This window comes from Mus musculus, chromosome 6, assembly GCF_000001635.26.
Source record: "Mus musculus strain C57BL/6J chromosome 6, GRCm38.p6 C57BL/6J".
NCBI lineage: Eukaryota > Metazoa > Chordata > Mammalia > Rodentia > Muridae > Mus > Mus musculus.
Genome location: NC_000072.6, coordinates 126,821,863 through 126,849,566, shown reverse-complemented (window position 1 = coordinate 126,849,566; position 27,704 = coordinate 126,821,863). Strand labels below are relative to the sequence as shown.

At 45.8% G+C, this 27,704-nt stretch overlaps 1 protein-coding gene and 1 long non-coding RNA gene across 2 annotated transcripts; one reads left to right on the top strand and one right to left on the bottom strand.

Annotated features, from left to right (window-relative positions):
* Window positions 1-422: 422 nt before the first annotated feature.
* Ndufa9 (NADH:ubiquinone oxidoreductase subunit A9) lies at window positions 423-27,704 on the top strand. The gene is made up of 11 exons (NM_025358.3): window positions 423-503; window positions 4,606-4,776; window positions 5,162-5,259; window positions 7,355-7,446; window positions 8,928-9,069; window positions 13,246-13,348; window positions 15,071-15,138; window positions 17,019-17,095; window positions 21,932-22,027; window positions 24,565-24,631; window positions 27,378-27,704. The coding sequence occupies exons 1-11, from the start codon at window positions 455-457 to the stop codon at window positions 27,546-27,548; spliced, it is 1,134 nt and encodes a 377-aa protein (NP_079634.2). The 5' UTR covers window positions 423-454; the 3' UTR covers window positions 27,549-27,704.
* 1700018A23Rik lies at window positions 24,389-27,380 on the bottom strand. Its single transcript, XR_378049.4, has 2 exons — window positions 27,074-27,380; window positions 24,389-24,670 (listed from the first exon to the last, which is right to left on the bottom strand). It is a non-coding gene; the product is annotated as an RIKEN cDNA 1700018A23 gene (long non-coding RNA).

Sequence of the window (27,704 nt, the reverse complement as noted above, 5' to 3'; positions counted from 1 at the left end):
TATTTAACTCCCCCACTTGTACACTGTACGCAGACCCTATTACACCTTTTTCCTCCGTGCAACTCCTTGAGTGCAGGGGCACCCTTCCTTCTTACCCCTGCAGAGCTGTCTGACTCTTTTTGGTAATTAGCCCATAGAAAAAGGGTCTTTGAAAGCTGGCCATTTTGCATGCCCTTGAGTCAGTCCTTGGTTAACTCTGAAATGCAGATTCCCCGGAAATATCAGGTGGTCTTCACAACCCATTCCAAAACCGGGACTGTATTTTCCCCTGCCTTCTCCTCCTCTTTTTCTTTTTCTCTCCTCTGCTTTTACTCCCAGGCTCTCTTATCAACCATCAACCTGCCACTTCCGTTCCCAGTTGGCGTTTGCGCAGAGAGGTCCTTGAGATACCATTTGACCCCGCGTTGTTGCCGTAGTTGGCGGAAGCACCGGCCGTGAGGCATTGTGGGAGAAGATGGCGGCCGCCGTCCGCTTTCGGGTTGTTAGAGCGCTTCCAATGTCACGTAAGTGTCACCGGGGACCGGGTCTTGGGGTTGCATTCGGCGACGGGAACATGACCTTTCTTCCTCATACTCTTGGCTCATGTGTGAAACTGCACTCGGCAAGGGGACGGAGAGCTGGAGGAGCTGGGAGGGACGAGGAGAACCCGGACACTGACAGGTTCGAGATAGTGCGTGGATTGTGGGGAAGGTTGCGGTCCAAGAGAGTACTTATCCAGGGGAAAGGGGGCTTGGACGGCAGGACATCGATTGACTTCATGGTGGTGATCGCACTGGAAATCAGAATCCGCGCCACAGATGTCAGGTTGTGGCGGTAGGGACTGCAGCAGCGAGAGATGGTTGTGGAGAGTCGGGAGCTGGGTGGAAAGAAAAGTGAAGGACCGCTTAGAATTTGTCAGCGTTGTTTATTTACTCTTCTGTCGTGATTGAATGTGTTCACAGCCCTCAAATCGAAACCATGCATTTGCACCTGCAGATCAAGGGAGGCAAAGCATTCAGTCGTTACAGTTCACGGCCCTTCCACTCTCCACGCCACAAACATGCCCGCTTCACTTACAGTTTTCCATAGTGTGTTTTTAAAAAACTCGTTACAGAATGTCAAGTCATTCTCAAAATCGCTTCATGTCAGACCACGTAGAAGAGCTTTTGTTCTTAGGGTAGTGGGAGCAGGAAATTCCAACAGACGCTAAGCTGGGGTCAGATGTCCTTATGCCATTGCTAAAGCCATCACCACTTCTTTGCCATGTCCATTGCTTCTTTCTTCATGTCCCCAACTGAGCCCACACTACTGAAAGTAGACAAAACATGGCCATTCCCAAGAAGTTTTTTATTAGGCCCTCTGCCACACTACAGGGAAAAACAGCACAGAAGAGGGTCTCCCGGGAGACTCGCTAGATAGGCAGAGAAGGGATATTTGGAGCAATCACAGCCTATCCTCTTTAGTACCAGTCACAGTTGGCCCTCTGTGCATGTTCTCTAACCTCAGAAATGAGTACAGGGTCATCTAGAATTGGGTTGTAACAGCATAAAAATCTGGGACAAACTGTTTGAGGTGACCTGGCCGAGGAGGGGCTTTCAGGAGTCAGGGCTGCTTGGTTCATGTAGTTTCCCCAAGGCATCCATGTGATTGATATTCAGGGTTTCTGGTGCTGCCATTAGGGCTGATTGATAGTCTTCTGCTCAGATAATCAGAATAGCAAGAGATAGTCCAACAGCTGCTAATTAGGGAGTCAGCTGTTCCTGTACCCCAGTCTTTTTTATTTACTGTAAATGAACATCAAAGGAGCTTTAGAGTAGGATTTTATAAGACAGAAAGACATGGTAGCTCACACCTGTAACCTCAGTGCTTAAGACACAGAGGCAGGAGGATCATTGTGGGTTCAAAGGCAGTTAGGGCTACATAGGGAGTTCTGGAGTAACCCGATTACATAACGACACTCTCTTAACAGTTTTAGATGAGGCCAGGGCTGCCCCAGGGTGCCCTGCTTCTTAGTGCATCATTTGCATTCTCACCAGCCCCTCCCTAAAGATCCATTTTCGGTGTTTTTTTGTTTGTTGTTTTTTGACATCAAAACTGTACTCCTTCTGTTTATCTTCTTCTTTTCTGTATGGATATTTCTTTAGGGTAAGAGAGTATATATGTGTATGGCACAACCATATCCACTGGAAATGGCAAGACTCATGATGCCAGCATTGTTGTTTGACACAGTTCCAGCAAAGCTGAGCAGATTGCTACAATCACTGTCCTTCAATCTCTAGCTTTTTGGGTTTTGATCTCTGCATAGTGCATCCTTGGGGACTTTCTCCATCATGTTTCATTTTCCTGAGATTCGTTTTATGTCATTTCCTGAGCCTTTTTAGGAAAATCCCAAAAAGACTGGCCACCATTTAGAAGTCTTCTTTATGCCCTGGGGATCATTAAGCACAGATAAGCACATAGCTAGATGAGGCCATTACTCCAGGAACCTGCTTGGGGGGTGTCTGCCCCTGAGATAACTCAAACTGTAATTGATGCAGGGCAAACAGAGACAGTTGATAAACTGACGGGCCAGGTGAATAGTTTACAGACTCAAGCTCTCTTCTTCTTATATTCTTAGAGTTCTCTGAAAATGTAGTTTAAAGATAGGGGCTTGTACAGGGTACAGCCCTGGAGGAGTAAAACTAAGTAAATAAGATAGACTAAAATAAACTTTTCCTACTTTATAGCATAGATGATAAAACATATACTAATAGACGTTAGGTATTAGTATTTTCTATTCACAAAAAGATCGTTTCAGGTATTTTCTGTTTGTCTGGCATATTTTAAAACTACGAACATTGCTAGCCTAAAAGCAGGCTGTCATATAATAAACATGTTTGCTTCTCTCTCTTTCTCTCTCCCTCTCCCTCCCTCTCTCTCCCTCCCTCCCTCCCTCCCTCCCTCCCTTCCTTCCTTCCTTCCTTCCTTCCTTCCTTCCTTCCTTCCTTCCTTCCATATGAGTACACTGTAGCTGCCTTCAGACACACCAGAAGAGGGCATTGGATTCCTTTACAGGTGGTTGTGAGCCACCATGTGGTTACTGGGAATTGAACTCAGGACCTCTGGAAGAGCAGTCACTGCTCTTAACCACTGAGTCATCTAGCCAGCCCTGGTGGGGACATTCTTTAGATTTGTTAAGTCAGAGTTATGGGGCTGATAACAATAAAAGATGTTCTGTTTGTATTTTCTTTTTCTTTTCTTTTTTTAAAATTAGATATTTTGTGCATTTACATTTCAAATGTTATCCCCTTCCCCATTTCCCCTTCGGAACCCTCCTATCCCATCCCAGTATTTTCTAATTGTAACTAAACTGTAACCCTGGACATGTAATGAAAAGTCAAACATATTCTGTACCACTTAGATAATCACTAGTCCGCCTTTGTTCTGTGAGACTTGTATAAATAAAGAAGCACCCGGTTGGTAGTCAGTCAGAGCAGCAGGAACGGCTTGATTGCAAGTCAGTCAGTCAGTCAGTCAGTCAGTCAGCCAGCCAGCTTTGAGCCCGCACCCGAGTGCGTGCGCGCGTGCGCGCACACACACACACACCCCTTGCCCATCCTTCTTTCTTCTGCAGGCAGCCCTGCCAGCCATGACCCCCTATGCTGGGGAAGGCCCCTGGCATGTGTACATATTTGTGTTTGGGCACATGTGAATATGTGTGCACATGAAGGTCAGGGGTCAATATCTGCTTTCTTCCTTAATCACTCTCCACCCTATCTGTCTGTCTGTGTATCTATCTATTACTTATCGATTTGAGACAGAATCTCTCACTGAACTTGGAAGTCACTGAGTTGGCTATGTTGTCTTGGCAGCAAGCTTTAGGAATCCACTTCTCTCAGCCTCTCTATAGGAGATAGTGAGTTACTGGGGTTATAAAGGCATGGCAGCCATTGTGCTTGGGTGGCTTTTCCTTTTCTTTTTCCTTCCTCCCCTTTTCTTTTCTTTTCTTTTCTTTTCTTTTCTTTTCTTTTCTTTTCTTTTCTTTTCTTTTCTGTTGTCTTTCCTCTTTTCTCTTTTCTTTTTCTTCCTTTTCTTTTCTCTTTTCTTTTTTTTTCCTTTTTTTTCCTCTTTTTATGCAAGTGTCAGGAATTCACACTCAGTCTTCCTGCTTTCATAGCAGGCCCCCTACCAGCCAAGCCAGCTCCCAGCATTTTTTTCTTCCTGTTTTCCTCTTGAGATGCCAATAGTCTTCTGCCCCAACCACATCATTACCTCAACTCACTTGCCATCAAACTTCAGTCATGTCCAGATTTTCTTGCTGTTACTCAACTCCAGTCTTACTCATTCTTACTTCTATTTAGTTGTGCATGTTCTGTGTGTCTTGTGGGATTCTACTCTTGGTTGTTCCTCTTTAAAACCTTTCTCAAAATACTTTACCCAGACACTTTACTCAGAAATTCTTTCTTGTGATAATGTGGCTTGATAGGACATGGGATTTGCTTTCTAACTTTATATAATTACTCTGGATTTTATGCTATAGTAATTTATGTTTAATATTGTCGGGACTTAAATCCCTAAGGTACAAGTTCCTAGGAACCTTTTATGCTAACATGTGCCATGTTTGCTGCCTCTGGTGTTTCCCTGAAGGTCCTGCCATTACTGCAGCAGCCACTTCTGTGTTCTGTGGCTCATCCCATCGCCAGCTTCACCATGCTGTCATACCTCACGGGAAAGGAGGCCGCTCATCTGTCAGTGGAGTTGTGGCCACTGTGTTTGGGGCTACAGGATTCCTGGGTCGATACGTTGTTAACCACCTTGGTAAGTCAAGTGCTTTTAGTTCAGTGTGCTTCATGCCTTGGACTAGGATTGTCTGACTTGAGACTGCAAGCCATGTGCTTTTGTTTTAAGGATATTACAAGTTACTTCTATCTTAGATTTATATAAATTTTATCTGCCTTGGCATTGTGAGGACATTCATGCTTCCTCTATATAATATTATTATGGGAATGAATAAGTTTATTTTGGGAATAAATAAGTATATGGGAAATAATATGTGAGGTTATGGCATCGTTAGTGTGTCAGAATATACTTTGTTTTAAGCATTAAGTTAATCCATCTATCATATTGGAATTTAATGTTGTCTAAGTCACTGTTGTGTGACATAGCCATATTGATGTTGATCTTGGTTCACTCCATCTTTTAGGACGAATGGGGTCACAAGTGATCATACCATATCGGTGTGATGTATATGACATCATGCACCTTCGTCTGATGGGTGACCTGGGCCAGCTTACCTTTCTGGTAAGACTTTCTGATGTTAATGTAATTTCTGAGGTCATTGTTGGGGATGAGAGGAGGTGTAATGAAGCAATAGTTTAACCCCAGAGTGGGCCAAGTGCATCCTCTTGTTTTAGCTTGCAGGTCCTACTCTGCTTGTCGGCAAACCTTTTTTATAAAGCAGCAGATAATGATTATTTACAATTTTCAGATTATAGAATCTTTGTCAGAGCTGCTGAGCTCTATCCTATGGCCCTAAAGCAGTCGTAGACAGTATGTGAGGGAATGGATGTGGCAGTGCTCCAATAGTACTTTATAGATTGTAGGCCAGATATGGCCATACATAGGCTCTGCTCTAGTCTACTAACCCCTCCTCTAGACATGTGCATCATGTCTAATGGTAGACATTAGCCATGTGTAGCTGTAGAGCACTTGAATTGTGGCTAGTCTGAATTGAGATATATTATAAGAAAAAAATACTGATTCCAAAGACTGCATTAAAAATCATATTAGGCCAGGCGTGGTGGTACACGCCTTTAATCCCAGCACTCGGGAGGCAGAGGCAGGCGGATTTCTGAGTTCGAAGCCAGCCTGGTCTACAAAGTGAGTTCCAGGACAGCCAGGGCTATACAGAGAAACCCTGTCTCAGAAAAACCAAAAAAAAAAAAAAAAAAAAAAAATCATATTAGTATGCTAATGTTTTTGTCTATAGTTATTATATATTGAAATATTTTTGATATATTGGGAGAAATAAAATATGAACATAAACTTGTCTTGATTTTGTGTTTACTCTTTTAATTGTAGATAGTGGAAGATACCAAAAGTACATTTAGGATTATATGTGTGCCTTGTGGTAGGATTCTAAGGTGATTTTACAGACAGAATCACAAGGAGGAAGTCTAAGAACTTGGCTTAGTTGGTATGAACTTAGCTGTGCACAGACCTCTCTCAGCAGTCCCTCTTATTTTTCTTATTTATTTATTTTATGTGTACACTGTATCTGTCTTCAGACACTCCAGAAGAGAGCATCAGTCCCCCCCCCCCCCCGCCCCCTTGTTTTTCTTCCTTTTCTAGGCTTCTCAGGCCAGGGGTTCCCAGAGAACTAAAGAGAAGCCTGCAAGGGCATGGTTAAATTGTATGGGCCCTTTGGTTGACCAGTGAATGGTGAGCTGATTATAAATCATGTAGGATTTCAGCTCAACTCATAAACTTTTGCAGTGTGACTATAAATTAAGTAATCTCAGCGAGAGAAGAACAGAATTTTCTGTACTAAAATGAAAATTGTCCCAGATGTAATGGCTCATTCCTGCAGTCCCAGCACTTGGGAATCTGAGACAGGAGGATTCTTGTGATTTTGAGGTCAACTTGGAGTACACTGTGCATACTAGGCTATTCAGGATGGAGTGAGGCTCTGCCTTAACAAACAGGAGCCAGGCTTGGTGACACACGGACAGGTGGAAGCATTCAGGGTTAGCCTGGCTACGTGAGAGCCTATGGAAAGCAGCAGTAACAACAAGACCTGGAAGTTTTCATCTCTGCGTTTCTTCAATTCTTGGTTTTGTGTCTTTAAAACAGAGCTGACATTGTAGATTATTAGGGGCTGGAGATGTAGTGCAGTCAGTAAAATGCTTGTCGTACATGCTTGAAGACCTGGGTTAGATTCTTAGTGCTACAATTAATGATAATAAGTAAGTAAGTAAGTAAGTAAATAAATAAGGGAAAGAATTGAAGAGAACTCAGGAGCTAGCCCTGAGTTCCCTAGTGGGATCTGTTCCTTTTGGTTGTCTCCACCGGTGATTGATTGCCTGTGAGCTTTGCCCACCTCCCACGTCACACTTGCTTCTTTATACACTGGGGACAGAATTACTGCACCTCCATCAGTGGCTGCTTAGTGAGCTGGATGTGAGCTTGGGCCCCAGAAGACCAAGGATGACCCACTTAATGTATGCCGTTAAACATGACCTGCCTCTTTCCTAGCATTTGGTGTCATGAGTGACATGCACTTTGACTTCCTTGTCTCGGGGGAGTGGGGGAGAGTGAGCAGGTGACTCTTGTGAAAGGTGCCCTAAGTGCTGAGTGTGTGCCGTCTGTTTGACTCTGTTGGTCTCTGCTGTTGTAGGAATGGGATGCACGAGACAAAGATTCTATCAGGAAAGCAGTGCAGCACAGCAACGTGGTCATCAATCTTATTGGGCGGGAGTGGGAAACCAGGTAAGTCCCAGTCTCCTGCCTTGGCTGCTGAGCACTAGCGTTCTCGGCATTTACAGGGATCTTCTGGTGCTAGGGGTTAAGTTTCAGTGTCATTTTGGTCAGCCCCCAGTAGTGGGTAAGTAGGTTCATTGGCACAGCGTAGAGGATGTTAGCGGTATGATACATCATGGCAGTGTGGTTGGGGCTGTGGATTTGGCAGTGACCAGTGTTGGCTCTGCTTGAACCTGTCATGTGGGGTGGAGCTAGGATGTAGGATTTGCTTGCCCCACTGTTCACTAGTGTTTTGAATTGCCGCTCCACATAGTTGAAGATGGTGTAAGTACTGATTTGAGTGTTGTTTAGTTTTTATGGGGATTATTAATAATGATGTATTGTTATTTTCAAGGTTTTTTTTTTATTATCTTTTGAGATCGGGTCTTATGTATCCCAGGGTGGCCCTATTAGACTTACAGTTCTCCTGCCTCCACCTTGCAGGTGCTGTAATCACAGATATGGCTGCCACACTGACCTACATAAGTAATGTCTAGCTTAAATTTCCACAGCCCTTTGTTTACACCTTTTTCTCCTTTAGCATTTATTAAATGTCTGATTAGATTTATTTTAGTAACCCTATTTCATTAAAATCTTTGATGACTTACAGGTTCCTTTTCAGCTTTCTGTCCCCTGTAGGGACTAACACAATGGCTTAATCATTTACCTAATGTCAGGCTTTAACTGCGGTTAAGCTCGTTTGCACCCTGCCTCCCTCTCTGCCTCCCTTCCTCCCTCCTTTCTTCTTTCCCATTTTGAAGACTGAACTTAGGGCCTTACTCATGTCAGGCGTGTTGTTCTACCACTGAGCTATAACCCTAGTCCCACATTTCTTAATTTTGAGCTAAGGTCTCACTAAGTTGCCCATTTGCACATTTGGTCTTAGGCTCACTCTGTAGCCCAGGCTGGCTTTGAACTTGTGAGCCCCCTGTCTCAGCTTCCCAAGTAAGCAGCATTATAGATCTGCGCCACCAGGCCCTGCTGTAACTGATTTTTTTTTTTTTTTTCACTTTCAGGGAACAGAGTTCCATGAGACCCTTTCCAGCCCCAATACTTCTCTGCTTCCCTCTAGCCAGAATAGTCAGGTTTTCTTGAAGTGTCTTGGTCACACGATTCCTTGAGAACATAAAGAACTTTTTATGCTGGCTTTGAACTTGTGAGCCCCCTGTCTCAGCTTCCCGAGTAAGCAGCATTATAGGTCTGCGCCACCAGGCCCTGCCGTAACTGATTTTTTTTTTTTTTTTTTGGAGTAAGCTTTAAACTAACTGTATTGACAATGAGTAGGCCCGGAAGCCTTAGGAAAAATTACTTTTGGCTTAGAGTTAAGGCATTACTATTTAAAAAGTTAACTGTTATAAATTCTAGTACTGTCATGAAAACACAAAACACTCTGAAATCATGAATCTTCCTGAATTCTTTACTGCTTTCCCCCCACCCCCTTTTTCTTCCAGAAACTTTGATTTTGAGGATGTTTTTGTGAATATTCCTCGAGCAATAGCTCAGGCATCCAAGGAAGCTGGGGTTGAGAGATTCATTCATGTTTCACACCTGAATGCCAGTATGAAGAGTTCTTCTAAGTCCTTGAGGAGCAAGGTTAGTACCAGGGACTCAGCAGGTGCTCCACAGGGCGGGAAGCAAGGTTAGTGTGAGGACTCACGGGTGCTCCACAGGGCTGGGAAAGCTCTTTAGAACTTGACCAGGGATTGGTGAGGGTGGTGGGGGGACTTTTTCTCCACCTTGTGTTGAGAAGTCAAATAGTTTTTCTTTGTCCTTCCAGAATAGGTGTACTAGTATTGTGGTTTTGATTTGTTTTGTTTTTGATGTTGGGCACTGAACACAGGGCTTTGGCCTTCATAGACAAGTGCTTTATCCCTGATCCAAGGCTCCAGCCTCTGCACACATGTTCGGACATTGTGTTTGAGTGGTCTGTTGAAGGGTTTCAAATATGGATAGATCATATCCCCTGCCTCCAGATGTTTAAGGTTGTGGGGAGATGTGATAAGAGGTGCACAGGAAACACCAGGAAATGCAGAGCTTGATTCCTGCCAGAGGAGACATGTCTGTGTCACCCACCATGATTACAGGACCCTCTTTCCTTCCCAAGCCTTCTGTAGTCACAGGTTTCTGCCAGACCCACCTAGGCAATGCGAAGGCTGGGAATGATAGAAAGAGCTAGTGACAATGCTCTTTGCATAGTTCATCTTTTCCTCCTGCAAACTCCACTGGAGTCTGGAATTGACCACTGTGGCTCCGAGTACATCTAGGACCTAAAGTATCTTTGTCCAGGCTCATTAGTGTCTGGGTCTACTCATCAGCATTTCTTCAGCCACAGTGAAGTTGTCTTGAGTCATCCTGGTAAGGACAGCAGAGTTCCTGATGATGACGTTGGGTCTTTGACCCCTTGCATGTGTTTATTGAGAAAACTATTAAGCAACAGTTGTATGTTATAAATTATGTTGGATACTGAGCATACAATTGTTTATCAAACAGACCTGACCCTAGCCTACGTTAAGTTTCTAGTCTACCAAGGAAAAGGATCCCAGCTCCATGAAGCATTGCAGAGGAGCAAAATGTCCCAAAGGAGCAGGGATAGTGGGATGGTGCAGATGAGCAGTACCTGTAGCTAGTAACATTTAATTGCCAACATCAGGGAACTGAATGTAAGGGGTTGTAGAGATTGCCAGGCAGTTAAAAGTGTGGACTGTACTTGCAGAGGATCTGAGTTCCCATTAGATGGCTCACCACTGCCTGTAACTCCAGTTCCAAAGGGGTCTAATAACATCTTCTGGCCTCCCTGGGCACTGTACTCATTTGCATAAACCCTGACTCTATAAACATACACATATACACAGAAATTTAAAAATAATAGTTTTTTTAAAGGAAAATTGGATGTAAACATAAAGAAAATGTATAGGCTCACATATCTAAAATCAGCACTAGGGAATCTTCGCTATGATTGATGTCATCATTTGTCAAGCATATAGCTTGTTTCAGGGACCGTTTTCAGGCCTGCCTTCCTCCCAGAGTCACAGGACTGGCTTCCAGCATAGCCAGCCACACATCCAGATATTATATTGGAGAAGAAGACAGTAAGAGTGAACCCAGCATGGCTTCTTTAGAATGCACTGAGTCACCTGGATGTCATGGTTGCTGTAAGGGGGCAGGCATATTGTGTTGAGGAGGAGAGAGAGCAATGCTGGCCAGCCGCTGTGAGTGTGTGTGTCTGTGTGTGTCTTGATACCGTTGGGTAAGATAGGAATACTTAAGTGGGGCTAGGCCTTAGGCCAGTGATTCTTAGCTTTTCTTACATATTAGAATCACTGAGACTTTAGAACTCCAAAGCCTAGTCTGTACCCTAGACCAAATCAAGTAGAATCTTTGAAGGTGGGATTTGGGTGTCAGTATTTTTTTAATTATTTTTTTGTATGATTTATCGAATGATATGTGAAGCTGTGTTTTTTGTTTAAATGAGTGAGTATATTAAGCATACAGAAGTAAAAGTACAAGAGTAAATAGCAGTTAGTGGACAGAGGGAAGCAGCAGGTAGAGAGAGGCCAATGTCATCTGATCAGTGCACACAGAGTCCAGCTGGGAGAGTGGGACAGCCCAAAGGAGAGAGAAGCAAGAGGAACATCAAGCCAGGGCACCCTGCCGAGACAGCTGGGATTCCTGATCACCCCTGAGCCCCGGATGGAGTAGCATATCCCTCAATGGAGGCTTTTAAGTACAAGGACAAACAGCTGCAGATAGCATCATTGTTGAGCTCTCGTGGTCTCCAGCAGAAATGACTGGGGGTCCTTGCCAACTCCCACTGGAGTTCCAGCCAGAGCAGAGAGTACTCTGTGGTTGAGCTTCCAGTTGCTCATCACACTGCAGGCCATTTGTATACCATGAGAAGAGCAGAAGTATCTAGGTGGGAAATGCTTTATCCTCCAGCGTTCTTAGGGACTCAATGCTTTTACACCTTTAGCATTTCCCATTAGAGAACCAAGGGTCCAGCCTGACACTGGATGGGGTTTTTGAAAAAAACTTGACATCAACCTTCTCGTATCTCAATGGGCGGAGATCAGCCCTGCTTTAGAGCCAGCTTCTTAGCAGGCTTAAGAGCACATGATAATTTGCCAATGTTGTGTTCACTCTGCTCTCTTTAGGCTTTTCCAAACTCAGCACAGAGTAAGAGGCACTGTTTTACTTGAGAGAATGCAAGGTGGCCCAGTGTTGATCTTGGGTTTCAGTATTGTCCCAGTTGTCCAGGGTTGATGACCCTGGAGTTCAGAAGAGAGATCTGTGCTGGAGATAGAAGTTGAGAGTCAACAGAATCTGTTAATCGGAAGAACAGGAAGGTATGGACGGCCTAGGGAGCAAACAGGTTGACTGAGAAGAGAGCTCTGAATGTGACAGAGGCATGCAAATGCTTCCAGTGTGGTAGAGGAGGGATACTTGCAGATTCCAAAGTTGGCCAGGACCGAGCAGTGGTGTATCTGTCAGGAAGCTGAAAGAGATCAGTGTTAGGGAAACCAGTATCGGGGCGGGACACAGCCAAGAGAACCGCAGTGTCAGATCTGTTGACATTGTTGATCTTACCAAAAAGAGTTTCAGATCAGGTACTGTAGTTGTTGAAACATAATCCAGAGTCAAAGTGAGTGAATGTGAGCTGGCGCTTGGTGGTAGTGCAGCAGGGTGGACCCAGTTTTCTTTAGCTTTCTAGGAGAGGGCGAGAGGAGGCAGGAGCAGGAAGAGCTTGTAGTGAAGCTGAATTTGTATTTTAAAGGGTGGAGGCTCTCCCTTGTTTACATTGAGAGAAGGAGTTGGTGAAGAGGAGGAGGCAGATTTCGTAGACCGTGAAGGAGGCTGCTGCCACTGCCACCTCATTGACTCCTGTGGTAGGCTGCTAGCTTACTGACACAAAGCAGAGAATCTGCAAATAGGAGGAAGAACGTGGAGGCTGGAAACACCATAATCCAGTTTCCCCGTCATTGTGGGTTCCCTAGCATAAGAATAGGAAGAACTGTTGTTTTTAAAACAAAATCTCAGTCGTGTGATTTTACTAACTGAAGACGGGAGAGACAGATGCCGGGGTGAAAGCCTGCTAGCTTAGAGAGGCAGAAAAAGCCCTCAAATGACCCTCCTCCTCAGCCGTCATCCCAGAAGGAACAAGCCCCTTCTCCACACTGTCTTAGTAACCCGTCAAACCGAATGTCTCTCCAGAAGTATACTTCCTGAGAGTCTCTCTAGCCGTCCTCCTGACTTCCTCTCAGTCTCTGTGGTCGTTTCACTTCCTGTCACCTGGTCGCTTGCTCCTCCTCTTGTATAGTTGACTTTATTTAATCCTGTTTACAATCAACAGAACACTCTTAGATTAAAGGTGTGGCAGGGCTGAGCCAAACCGTTCCTAGAAACAGGTTTTTCCAGCACAGAATCTCATAATGTAATCAAATATTCAGCAACACTCTGAGATTAAAGGTGTGTGCTAAGGCTGAGCTACACCACAACTAGAGACAGGTTTTTCCAGTATGTGATCTCGGGTTCATAGTGTGATCAAATATCCTGCAACAAAGAACCTCAGCAGAAGTTCTGGGTGTGGGGTGTTTGCTTGTTCTTGTGTTTGTGTGTGTGTGTGTGTTTTGTGACTAATATGATTATCTTCTGAAATTGTGGTTACCGAATGAACTTCGGGCCTTGGTGATGTGAGCAGTGTGTGATGGGGAGGGGCGGCAGGGAGTCCTGTGCACTCGCTGTGGAACCGAGAATGCTTTATTTTTGGTTTAGGCAGTGGGAGAGAAGGAAGTGAGAAGTGTGTTTCCTGAAGCCATCATCATACGGCCGTCTGACATTTTCGGAAGGGAGGACAGGTTCCTTAATCACTTTGCAAGTACGTATATTTCTTCCGGGAAGAGAGGGAGGCCCGCTGTATCTTTCTTCCTGGAAGAGAGGGAGGCCCGCTGTATATTTCTTCCGGGAAGACAGGGAGGCCCTGCTGTGTCTTTCTTCCCGGAAGAGAGGGAGGCCCGCAGTATCTTTCTTCAAGGAAGAGAGGGAGGCCCGCTGTATATTTCTTCCGGGAAGACAGGGAGGCCTGCTGTGTCTTTCTTCCTGGAAGAGAGGGAGGCCCGCAATATCTTTCTTCCGGAAAGAGAGACCTGCTGGCGGCCTAACCCAGTGTGAGCTGAGCATCAGTGGGCAGTGCCCTGGAGGTCCCAGACAGAGCCTAATTCCTGTTCGGTTGCCTCTCTACTTCAGGGTTTATTTTCATCACCAGCAAGAGTCCTTTCTGCTTCTGGGCGATGACGGTCCAGTTAAATGTGTGTCGGGGATTTGGGGGCTGGGGGAGACTGTGAAGTTCGACTTCCCTGCAGCTGCTGCAGGCAGTGGTCATGCTTTTCCCAGAGCATGGATTTCCAAGTTTAAACCGCAGTGAGCCAGTGACCTTGGCAAGGTAGTAGCAAGGTCCTTGAGTTCTACACGCCCTTCCCTATGCCATCCTGGACACCTGCAAACCACTGATCTTTTTACTGGCTTGGGAATTGTATCATTTTCCAAATTGACTTCTTTCCCTTGTATGCATTCAGGATTTGTCTGACTCTTAGGGACTTATTTCCTAAGAGTAGCTGAATAGTATTCCTTTGTTTGGCTGTACCCATGTGTTCATGCAGTTTTGGCATTTCCTTGTATCTCCCTCTTGATTGTGCCATCTAGAAATCTGTATTAATTTCCACTTTGTTTTTAAATTATGATATACAATATATAATAGAGAGTTTTTCACCTGCTAGTTCTTTTTATGTTGACAATTTAACTCCTGATGTGTGGACAAAGGGATGTGGAGGTCATTGAGGCTCCCTGACCTTGTAAGGGCTAGGAACTAGTTGATGACCTGGGTTGGTGGCCTTACAAGGAGAGAGAGTCTTCGTGTGCACACACTGAAGTAGGCATCTGTGGACACAGGAAGAAGATGGCCATTACAAGCCATAAAGAGGGGCTCACCATGGCCTGCTGACACATGGCTGAACAGACTGAGGCAGACCTGTGTCTGGAGAGGTCAAATGCTGACCCAATACTGGAGGAGGTAGAGGCAGCACTGGGCTGTGCAGTGGGCAGGGGAAAGGAGCTTGGAGGGCACTGGAGAGATGTGGACAGGAAGAAGCTGGACCTGAGGGGTTAGTTTGGCTGGCATTTTGTGGGACTACAGTCCACTGTGGTGGGGAAGGTATGGAAGGTGAGGCAGCTGTCACTTTGCATCATACTCAGGAAGCACCCCAAACCCTTTGCTGGAACAGGGAGGTAACACTGCGTGGACTAGGCTGGCCTGGAACGCAGAGATTCTGTCTCTGCTTCCCAAGTGCTGGGATCAAAGTGTGCGTCATTACAACCCACCCCCTATTTATCCGTTTATTTAGAGCATCACAACCCAGTCCCTTTTGCCTGTCTGTCTGTCTGTCTGTCTTCTGTTGATTTATGAGCCATTTCAACCCAGCTCCCTTTTTACTTACTTATTTCTTGAGTCCAGACCCCCGAGAGTCTGCTGTATTTGTTCCATTATTTTCATTGTAAACATTATGTAGACATTCTCAGAACAGGTTCTCATTTCTTCTTCCAGATTATCGTTGGTTTCTTGCTGTGCCTCTTGTTTCTTTGGGCTTTAAGACAGTGAAGCAGCCGGTGTATGTAAGTACCTTGCATGCAGGCTTAGGAAGGGGTGTGGCTGGATTCGTTATCACCCACAGACTTCATTCTTTCCTTTGTCAACCTGCTTTAACTGGTTGCCTCAGTTTACCTAAGAGGTGGATGTTTTCTCAGTGTCTTCAGTTGTCCGTCCACTTATGAAAGCTTAATTGAGGCAGGTTTACTGAGTTGCCCAAGCAAGCCTTGAACTCAATGTGTATCCCAACCAGAGCTTCAACTTGATACCTCAGCCTCATCTTCTGAGGTAACCAAGGTTACCGGCCTGTTCGGCTGCTCTGATGCCTTAAGTCAGTAAATGCTTAAGCACGTCTCGGGGTGTACAGTGTTCTGACACTGTGTTACTGGACATACATAGAGGATAACCAGCCAGACAGACATTTTTGTCCTCAAGTTCTTTTTAGGTAAATGACAGTTATTATTCAACGTGATAAAATTCTAGGAGAGGGAGAGAATTTTAAGTGATCATATCAGAGGCCACGAAATCCAGCTTTGGGCGATTCACAGTCAGTTGATAGGCATGGGGCTCTGTTTCACATAGAGGTGATGTACATACTGGGGCCCAGAGGTAAAGGAGGAGGTTTGGTTCTCTACTGGGTGGCTGGGTTAGACCAGTGTTTCTGGCTTAGTTAGGATTTCTATTGCTGTGACAGAACACCATGACCAAAAGAAAGTTGGGCAAGAAAGGGTTTATTTTACTTAATAGTGTATAAGTTCATCACTCAGGGAAGCGAGGGCAGGAGTCTGTAGTCAGGAGCTGATGCTGAGTACCTCAGTTCATGGAGGTGCGCTGCTTACTGCTTGCTCTCTATGGCTTGCCTTAGCCTGCTTTTACACATACCTCAGCACCACCTGGCCACTGGTGGCACCACCCAGAGTAGGCTGGGTCTTCTCACATCATCTTCAATCAAGTAAATGCCTTACAGATTTGTCTACAGACCAGTTTATGGAGACACTTTTCAATTACAATTCCTTCTTTCCAGACAAGGCTACCCTGTGCCAAGTTGACATAAAAACTAACAGTTTGCTAGAAGTGACACTACTGATGTTTGGGACCAGATAATTCTTCAGTTCTTCATTGTGGGACAGAGCAGCCACTCTGTCCTTTAGTCAGTGGGTACCAGAGACAGCCACACCTGCTCCTCCATGAGAACTAAAATTCCGTACAGTTGTTAGATGTTCCCTAGAACTGTAAATAACACTGGTTGTGGATTCTGTGTCTCTTGTTCTAAACCTGTGCACAGTTCCTACTGTGAAAGCCAGAATGGCAGAACATGAGCAGCTCTGTATGGTTCAGTCTCTAGATCTGGTGGCTTAGGACAGAGTGGACACAAGCCTAAGAGATGGCATGGGAAGCTGATGGCCTGGCCAGGTCAAGGCCTTGGGGTAACTAGATGAGACTTCTGACTAGGACAGTACCTGATTGAGCCTTGAACCTGTTTGTGCGAACTCCTGCATAGCACAGAGTCCAAGAAGAGAGGATGTCATTTTTTTTCTGTTGCATCCCCTGAGACAGGCACCTGCTTTCCTTCCTCTCTTTCTCTTCCTCCCTTTCCATCTCTCTTTAAACGTTTGTTTGCCTATTTGTGTTTGGTCCTGGGGTTGAACGCAGCACAACATGAATGTCAGGCAAACACTCTGTCTAGGCTACATTCTCACCTCAGTACCACCACCCCGATTTAAAGAAATCAAGACAGGTTGTACCAAGTTACTCAAGCTAGCCTTGAACTCAGAGTGTAACCCAGCTGGCCTTTTCTTAAATTTTGTCACCTCATCTTCCTAGGTAACTGATGTTAGAGGCCATGTTCTCCAGGTCTGATGTCCCAGTTCAGGAACTGCCTAAACATGTCTTATGATTTGTATAGGTTGCAGATGTTTCCAAGGGGATTGTTAATGCGACTAAGGATCCAGATGCCGTAGGAAAAACCTTTGCCTTCACTGGGTAAGTGCCTAGAGTTGACTTTTGTGGAAAGAAGATGGTAGCTTATAACAACAGTTCTTCCTGAGGAGGTCATTCAGGGAAGTGGAGCTTCTGGCACTCACATTCAGCAGTTGAGGGAACCCAGGACCTGCCTGAGTGCTCATGATTCTGTTAGCAGTCTGAGAACCACTGCCCTACACCACTATAAGCAGTCAGCACTTGGCCTGTGGGCTCCTGTCTGGGGATTCCACTTTTTGATGAACTGTTCAAGGAATGCAGGCATGGTGACTCTCACCTGTAATGCTAGCATTTGGGAAGCTGAGACAGAAGGAGCAGCACATGTTTACGACCGACCTGAGGTACATCATGGGCGTGAGGGCACCCTGAGCATGCAGTGAGACCCAGCCTTCAAAACAGTAAAACAGAACTCACGGAAGGGGAAGGTGTCTGCGCTGGGGATGTGCCTTTTTAATTCCCAAGCTCACTGATTGAGCTTGACTGTCTGCGTGACAAGCCCCGGGATTGAGCTAGACTGTCTGCACGACAAGCTCACTGATTGATTGAGCTAGACTGTCTGCACGACAAGCCCCGGGATTGAGCTAGACTGTCTGCAAGACAAGCCCCGGGATTGAGCTAGACTGTCTGCACGACAAGCTCACTGATTGAGCTAGACTGTCTGCGTGATAAGCCCCAGGATCTGCTCGTCTACCTCCCGGCATCGCGGGTGTGTTCTGCTGGGCCAGCTTCTATTTGACATGGGTGCTAGGGATCTGATTTCAGGTCATGCTTGTGCGGCAAACACTTTACCAACTGAGCCAGCTCTCCCGCTCCTCCCAAGTATCGGGTAGTATTAATCACATTGCTTTATTCTGTCATCCATCAGTTAAGGACCTATAAAACACACACACACACACACACACACACACACACACACACACACACACGCACACTCACTCAAGTATCCATGATTGAAAGTTAATAAACAAGTTCAGTAAAGACACAAAGTAGATCAATATAAAAATCAATTTTTATGTACTATCAAGTAAGCAATATACAGATAGAATTAAGCAGATGTTACAGGCCGGGGAAATAGCTCAGCCCGTTAAGAGTTTGCTAGCAAGAAGCAAGACCTGAGTTGATCTCCAGACACACAAGTAAAAAGAAAAAGAAAAAGCCAAGCAGGCCCGTGACCCCAGCTCTGGGGAGTCAGGAGGATCCCGGGGCTCATTAGCCAGCCAGCTCAGTCTGTGAGCTCCAGGTTCAGTGACAGACTCTGCTTCAAAAAATTAGGTGTCGAGTTATAGAGGAGGTCTGGCCTCCACACATGTACTGCAGCTCCACCCACAGGCAAGTGTATCCACCCACACTGTACACAAACCAAAGGAAAGCATTTCACAGTAGCATAAAAAATAGAATACTTAGGGAAATTTAGTAAGATGTGCACCATAAAAGCACTGTGAAAGGAAAATAAAGAATACATACAAGACCTTCCAAATTCATGAATTGGAAATACCAATATTGTTAAAATGGCAGTTGTCCTTAAATTGGTCTGTAGACTGAATCTTGTCAAAATCCCAGCAGCCTTTTGTAGGAATTGATAAACTACATTTAAATGGTATTACAAAGACAATATAAAGTGGTAATAGCCTAAACTCCTGACTTTCCCAATTATAAAGCCTGCTCTGAAGCTCTGAGGAACAAGACAATTTGTGCTGATCTTATAGGCAGATCAGTTAACCAGAACCAGCAGTCGGGAAACAAACCTTTGCTTGCTTGTGACAGGGTCTTGCCACCTAGGTAGCCAGGCTGCTCTAGGCCCCACTGTGTAGTCAAGGCTAGTTTACTCCAGCTCCTGTGCTCAGCTGGGATTCTAACTCCCCACTATGCCCAGCTGGGATTCTAACTCCCCACTATGCCCAGCTGGGATTCTAACTCCCCACTATGCCCAGCTGGGACTCTAACTCCCCACTATGCCCAGCTCCAAACCATAGTTCTGGACGATTGACTGTTGACAAACGAGGCACCTGAGTGGGGACAGGGCAGTCTTTTCAACAAATGACTCTCTGGAAACTCAGGACTTGGATTTCTGCCTCCTGCTGTATGTGAAGAAAAGAAATAAATGCAAGCTTGGAGTTATAAATACTTGGAGTAGAACAATTCTAGATCAGGGTTTAACAAGATGTTTTTAGCTGTGTCATCAGATGCATAATCCATAAAAGGAAAAAAAATTAAGCTTGACTCACCTGAATTTGAAACTTATGCATTTCAAATGATACCATTTAAAAGTGAAAGGAGCAGGCCTGGCTAGATGGCTCAGTGGCGAAGAGCACATTCCTCCCGGAGAGCTGAGTTTGAGTTCTAGCACTTATGATGGCTCCCAGCCACCTGTACCTCCAGTCCTAGGGATCCAGACCCTCTTCTGGCCTCTTCGCAGCAGAAATGCACGTGGTGTGAAGAGGTACATGCCGGCAAGTAGACATTATATTAAAAACAGAACTGTCAGTGAGGAAGGCAATATGAATGTTAAAATACATACTAAGATGGTTGAAGTCTTTTGTAGTCACAAAGAGGGAGCATATCACAGAGAGATAATAAATGATCGTGACGATGTGGAAAAAACAGGAAATCTTGCATATTGGTGCTGGTGCGAATGTAAGGTAGGCATAGTGATGCACTTACAATGCTAGCACTCTAGAGAGTCAGGAGTTCAAGGGCAGTCTTTACAGAGCCAGGTTAACATAATGGGCATGAAGGTGGAGGTTAAGAAAGACATCCTAAGGTTAGATTATGCTGATGGGTATACAACCTTATACATGAAAATGCTGACTTATAATTTGAAATAGGTGGATTTTATACGGTGTAAAATCTTCCATGATACTGAATGATCCAGACAAGGTTTCTGTTTTTGTGGAGCTGGTAGATTAGTTTTGACACCTGTGTGTAATAAAGCCATATAGCATAAATTCCCCAAAAGCATGGCCCAGTGAAGCAGAGCCTGGAGGAGAGGAAGGGACAGTGACACTGGATGCTGTAAAGGAGAGTGACAGCGTGGTGACCTCTGCTCTCTCTGGACCTTAGTAACCTCTGAGACAAGGGCCAGTGTTGGCTTGTGGTAGAATCTCACTGGAAGCATAGGACTCGGAGGCAGTGGGCAGCCAGCTCTAAGGAGAAGCAGTGAAAAGGTGATTAGGAGATGGTCGGAGAGCTGGCAGGATGGCTTATGGGGTAAGGGCACTTGGCACTAAGCCTGACTGCTGGAGTTTGGCCTGAAACTGTGTGGTGGAAGGAGTCAACTTCACTCCTGTAGTTTGTCCTAACCCCCACCCCCCCCCCCATGCTCACTGTGACATGCATTGTGATAAGATACATATTAGGGGGGTTGGTTCTGGGAGAGGATTCCACAGCAGGAGAGGTCCCACCAGGGTTTAGATGATAACAGGATGTTCTTCTGAGCAATGAGTGAAGGGATGACTGTTAATGTTTCCAGGGACAGCGTAGTCAGAGGAATGGTCATTGAGAATGGAGAACAGTTGTAAAAAAGTGCAAGTGGAGGGCTTAGCCACCATACAAACAAGCATTTCTTCTATCTTAATGGACGAGTTGAGGGTATGTCCAGATGTAGTCAGTTATGAGACACCAAGGTGTCTCTTCACTGGAGCATGAGCAGAGTATCAGCCATCACCAAGGATGGCTTGCCACAAAACAGTGGTCAGAGAAGACAGATGAGTCAGTTCCCGGGGAGAATTCAAAGAGCATAAAAGAACGGGCAAGCAGACCTGAGAATATCGTTTGAAATCACTGACCAGAGAAGGGAGGTAAGGTCAGTTAGCTCAGGTGGTTTCTCTCTTGCTGGTACGTGTGTTTTGTTTTGTTTTAAATCCTTGTTGTTGTTTGTTTGTTTGTTTATTCTCTAGAGAAGGCAGGTATTCACTTTAACCTCTGTAGGGGTCTGGCTGACAAGTGTAGTGGAGAAAGTCTCAGAGGCAGGCTCGCTGAGGATGTCTGTTGACAATGATTCTCACAGTGAACCATGAGATGCAGGCTGGGAAGATGAAGTCTCCAGTGGCCCTTTCTCTGTGAGCCAGGGCTCCGCTTAGTCTGGCCACTCTTACTGGGATGTGTTGCTGTGGAGCCTTCTGAGGAGGCGCCCACACACAGGGAGCTTGGGCTAGTGTTGCCCCTGTAGGACAAACCAGACATCCTTGAAAACCCTTTGCAGAGTTAAAGGCAGCTTGAGGGGTTTGTGTGATATTTCCCCAGCTGATACCAATATTTCTATTTGAACGGTGAGCCTTTTGTTGTGTTTTTTTGTTGGTAAGATGAGGTTTGTAGTGAATTATCTTCATTATGCTCTCAGTTATGATAGATGTTGACATGTAAGTGATGATTAATTATTAAAGCCTGGTTGCAGATAAACGGAGGCTGTCGAAGTAGAAAGGGTCACATTTCAGATGATGGGGTTGGTGTTTGTCATTGTAAGGGACAGAAACTGTCAGAGGAAAGAAAGTTGTAAATGACCAAAAACACTTGAAGAAAAACTAACCCCATATAAGAAATACTGGCCAAGCCAGGTGACTCAGGCTGAGACAAGAAGATTCCTGTGTTAGAGGCCAGCTGGGACTACAGTGAGAGCCCTTCCCAAAAGGAACAGAGCGATGAACAGGGTACATTATCAGCACATGGAAGAGGGAGGGGAGGGGATGGAAAACAGGTTCTCTGGCACTTGGTTAACAGGTGCTTTTTCTTTGTTAATCTGTGTTTGTTACAGTGGGTTTCCTTTTTCATAAGAAAAGTGTTAATTATTTAAAAAGAAATGTAGGGCACAAATGATGAGAAGAACTCTGTTTGGGCTTCCAGGCCAAACCGGTACCTGCTCTTCCACTTGGTGAAGTACATCTTTGGCATGACCCATCGGACCTTCATCCCTTACCCTTTGCCACTATTTGTGTATAGGTAAGTACGGTGCTGTTCGTGCATACCCACCCACGGGAGGGCTGATTGGAGATACTATTCTAATTCCTTCCCAGTTAGCAGGATCCTGCTTCCTTTAGAGAAGGCCATCTTCACACTTGTAATGACGATACTCCTGATGCTATAATGCTGGCCAAGAAAGGAACTGTATGTGGCCTTAACGAGCAAGGATGACCTTAAACAAACCTTCTTCTTAGGTCTTCCTTAGGTCATTCTTTTTGTTGTTGTTGTTTTGTTTTTCAAAGCAGGGTTTTTCTGTGTAGCCCTGGCTGTCCTGGAACTCACTCTGTAGACCAGGCTGGCCTCGAACTCAGAAATCCGCCTGCCTCTGCCTCCCAAGTGCTGGGATTAAATAGGCGTGCGCCACCACGCCCGGCTCTTAGGTCATTCTTAGGTGACTCTGAGATTGAATTTAAAACCCTAGACTCAGTTGGGGTCTGTGTAGAGGCAGGGCATTTGTGCAGTCTGAAGCTCTGGGTTGGGTCTTCACCATCTTATAGAAATAAGCAACAGTAAGTACCGTGGGCTTTAATTTGGAGAAGTGTCTTGCTTGGAAGCTGGTATGAGGAACAGCCAGCTCTCCTTTCCTTTCTTTCCAGCTGCTCACTATGGGGCAAGGTTCCCTTCTTTGATTAAGGCAGTCTTCGGTGTAATTGGGGAAGAGAAAGCTGACCTAAACCTCTACCTGGCCCTGTGTCCTTTCCTTCCTCCCTTCCTTCTTTTTTTAAGATTGACTTTGTTTGTTTTATGTAGATGAGTACACTGTAGCTGTACTGATGGTTGTGAGGCATTATGTGATTGCTGGGAATGAAGGTTGCTCCCACTGGTTGGCCCTGCTCACTCTGGCCTAAAGATTTACTTATTATTATTTCTAAGTACACTGTAGCTGTCTTCAGACGCACCAGAAGAGGGCATCAGATCTCATTACAGATGGTTGTGAGCCACCATGTGGTTGCTGGGATTTGAACTCAGGATCTCTGGAAGAGCATCTTTCTAGCCCACTTCCTTCCTTCACTTCACTTCACTTCACTTCACTTCACTTCACTTCACTTCACTTCTTCCCTATGGGGACTAAAATTTTGTACCTACTGGGCATAGTAGCTCAGTTGCAAAACCCTTGCCTGGGAAGTGTGAAGTCCTGAACTTAGTCAGTCCCCATTTTTCAGCTGCCTTCCATTTTTCAGGCAGTGCTCTAGGCACCTAAGATACCAGAGCAAACATTTCACAGCTTGTGGTTTTTAGGCAGTAGGTGTGTAGCTCAGTTGTGTGTGCTTAGCACACTCAAAGCCCTATCTTCAATCCCCAGCACCAAAAAAAACAAAACAAACAAAAAACAAAAAACCTTAACACAACCCACAGCACAACATGGTGACATGATGGAGGTTGTTTATTGAAAGCGTTCTCCTTCAGTGGCCTTTCTTCCACTCGTTTAACACTCCCTGTGACTTATGTAATAGACAGGGGTGGAGTGTGGACAGAGGAACAGCGGGGAAGGCCCTGGAAGACTGTCCCCACTCAAGGGTGTGCCGGAGATCAGGACTACTGAGTGCAGGGCTTTCAAGACACTGGAGAGAAGCCGAAAGGAAAAGTAGTTTTGTGTGTTTTACTCTGAGTAGCCCTGAATGGCCTGGAACTGGCTGCATGTACCATGCTAGCTTGGAACTTGCTGTGTAGACGCAGCTGTCTTTGAATTTAAAACAATGCTCCTGCCCCCACCCTCACCCCCTTCCCTGCCCGTTCTGAAATCACAAGTGTGGACCACACACTGCACCCGACCTTTTTACAGATTTTGTTTGTTTGTGGCACTAGATCAGACCCCGAGCCTCTTACACTTGATCTTAGCCAAAAGGCTGAGAAGCGATCGAGCCTCTTACAAGTTAGACAGGCATTCCATGGCTGAGCTATAGTTCTCGCCTAGGAAGGGGAGACGTAAACATGTTGTTCATACCCCTATATCCAGTATCTAGAACTGTTACAGAGCAATCAGGCTAGGTGATTCTTGGCCTCTTATCCAAAGAGTTCCAGGACAGCCAGGGCTATACAGAGAAACCCTGTCTCGAAAAACAAAAAAACAAACAAACAAACAAAAAAGAATCAATCTTTTTTACAAAGCTTTAGGTGGAGGGCTGTGACAGTGCTGCACAGTGGTTGAGTCCTTGCCTAGCTCTGTGAGGTCTATAGTTTTTCCTAGCATCTTCCCCTCTCCCCAAAGCTGTAGCTGATAGGCATGGCGGCACATGCTAGCTTTTGAGAGGCAGAAGGATTAGGAGTTCAAAGTCACTATCAGCCACCTAGTGACTTGAGTCGCTGATTTAAAAATCCAGGAAAAGGAGGCAGGGAGGGTGAGTTAGATCTGTCTCCACAACAGGTAGTAGAGCCAGGAAGTTGTTATTTTCTCAGAAAACAATGACAAACTTAGCAAGTTCTCGCTTACAGCAGCCCCTCTTTTCCTGGGGGTCCAGTAGGCTGAAACCCAGCCCAGACGCCTCTCACACACGCCGTATGTACTTCCATTGCAGCTGGATTGGCAAACTCTTTGGGCTGAGTCCATTTGAGCCCTGGACGACGAAGGACAAGGTGGAGCGGGTAAGTCTTGGCATAGCAAGCCTCTCACCAGGCAGAGCGCTGTGGAGGAGGAGAAGTCAGATCAGTTTGGCTGGCTTGGATAGTTGCGGGGCTTCTATGTGTGGTGAAGTCCTCCTGGCTGAGGCTAGCCCTTCTGTTCTGCTTTTGGCTCACACATACTCATACTGTTTCACCGTCTTAGTATAGTCTCCCTGTGAGGTCATCCTTGTCAGCATTCAAACATGCATAATAGCCCCCACGCCCTTTCCTTTCTGAAGGCCACACTCTCCTTCCCAGGTCCCTCTGGCCATTTTGCTATTTGTTGTGTTCCCTTACAACTTATTCTGGGTTCTGTTGTTGTTTTAAGACAGGGTCTCTAGGCCAGGCTGGCTACAAACCCACTCTATAGGCGAGGTGCCTTGGATTCCTAGCCTGTCTGCCTCTGCTTCTAAGTGCTGGGACTGCAGGTGTATGCTACCATGCCTGGTTTTCCCTTCAGAAGCTGATCCCAGGAGATTCTTGCGTCATTCTTTGTTTAATCCATTTCAATCTCATTGTATCCTCCTCTGTCCTGAAACTGTGCTTTCCAAGGCCACCCATGACCCCACGCTGCCACCTCTCAGACAGTTTTCTGATCTCACCTCGCTCCTGCTGTGAGCAGCATTTGTTGAGGGGCCACATTTCTTCCTTTTGAAATGGTGTCTTAGCACCTTTGCCTGGCCCAGGCTTTGTTCTCTGCCTTTCCCTTCTCACACTGAGCTGTGCTGGAGGCCCTGTTCCTGCTGCCCTCTCCTCCTGGTTGCTGTCTGTCCTGACGGGGTCACAGCCTCAGCCGTTCTCACTTCTGTTTATAAATTACATTCATCCCAGTTGCCAGCTGCTACTGCTGGAGGCCGTGCTGCCATCGCACCCATATTGAATTGTTTTATGTGGAACTACGCAGACATAGTAACGTTGTAAATGGAACTACAAGCTGATTTTTTTTTCTTTAGATCTTACCAGGTGCTTTCTGCTTTATTTTGAGATGGGGTCTCGCTGTGTTCACTGTGCAGCCCAGGCTGACTGGGAACGTATGCTGACCTTTACTCCGCCTCTCCCATGCAGGGACCAGAGACCTGTGCTGTTTCTTGCTGTTGCAAGCTTGTGTTCTGTCCTTGAACTCTCGCCTCAGTGACGGCCCTTTCTGTGCTGTCCGTGTTAAGACATGGAGTGATCCCCTGCAGTTTTGGTTCCTAAGCCATCATTGCCCCACCCTGCAGTGCTCAGGGTGCTCTGCGTCTGTCCCAGCACATTGCCAGGAGCCGTGTGCGATGGGAAGGACTTGATATATGGCTACCATGACTGCAGACATCAGATTTGAGCTATATGTAATTTTGGTTCACTGAAAGTGAGATTTGAATTATGCTTGACTAAATGGCTTCTGTGTTAGATGATCAAGGGACAGCAGCCCTCAGCAGATGCCAGGTCGGGTCACTCCTCATTCCTGCCTTCCTGTTCATCATTAGGAACATGCTTCTAGTAATATTGGAACTTTGCTACATACTAAAGGCAGAGCGCATAACTATCTCTCCTCTGCCTGCTGTTACCCAGGCAACAGTCCTCTTTCCTCTCTCAGTGAGCCTCTTGCTGCCAATCTTGTCTGCCTGCAGTATGCCGAGTCTAAAGCCCTGGCTCTTCCTTCTCAAGTCTTGTCTGACTCATTGATTATCTGCTTCCTGCATACTCAAATCTCACTGGGAAGATGCCAAGTAAGCACATGACAGCATCTCAGCCTGAGAACTGTAGATTTTCTTTCTGTTGGTGAGATGCAGCCAAACCATCCCCTAAGAGCCGAAGCATAGCAAAGAATTGCTACCAGTCCCAGGGAACAGCATCCCTCTGATAGACTGCCTTAAAAGCAGACACATCTCCATGGTGTCCTTTCCGTGGCCGTGAGCCCCGTTGTCGGACACTTGCTCTTACCTTGGCAACTGAGAAAGTATGAATATAATAGACAGACAGGCTCTGGGTTTGGCTTGCAGAATGCCCTAGAGCAGGCAGTAAACACACTGGGGTCCTCTCTGCGTTGCTCTTTGTGGAGGTCACAGGATGGGACCTGCTTGAGGTCCATGCACAGAGGAATCTGCTTTGGTGCTTTGTGATGCACGGGGCTGCCTTGTTCATCCTTCCTTAAACAAGACTGGTTTGGCTTCAGGCTTTGTGGTGAGCATAGTTGAGTATAATTGGAGCAAAAAAGGCTAATGGGTCTAGGCATGATGTTATAACTGCAGTCCCAACACTTGGGAGGCTGAGACAGAAGCAGTACTACAAGTTTGAGGTCAGCCTGGGCTACATAGTGGGTTCCTAGGAGTTCCAGTGTGAGACACTGTGTCAGAATCCCTAAACCAGACCAAAAAGTTAAAACTGAAATAGCTATAGCCCAGCGATCCAGCATAAGAAAATGGGGGTGCAGAGGTCTCCTACCTTAGCTCTTATCTGAATCTCTAGGTGGAGAGATAGCTCCTGCCACGTTCACTAGGCTCAGCTCTGCGCACATGTGCCTGTGGGGCTGCTCTTTCAGGGTCTCTGTCCTGTGGTTCTGGGGTATGGGAGACCTGCCTCAGGCCTTTGATGATGATTTCTTATTTGTTCTGCTTTTGTGAGTTCCAGAATCAAAGATTGTTGTGGGGTCTCTGACGACCCTTGCCTCAGTGATGAGCCTCAGGCCAGCTTGGGGGTCTGAGGGGTGGCACTCTGTCTCAGCATTCTCTGTGTCTCTTTGTCACAGATACATATCTCAGACGTGATGCCGACCGACCTGCCTGGCCTGGAAGATCTTGGTGTTCAGCCCACACCACTGGAGCTCAAGTCCATTGAGGTGCTACGGCGGCATCGTACCTACCGATGGCTGTCTTCTGAGATCGAGGAAACCAAGCCTGCCAAGACAGTCAACTATTAGTGTCACCCAGGTCACCTGTGTGCAGTAAAAGAGTCACTCTATTAAATATCCGAGGATTCGGTCTATTGCAAGTGTCTTTCTTGACTGATCAGAGAGGAACTCACAGCCATTCAGAACTGAGGCTTGTTTTCTATTAAATAACTATATATAATATCG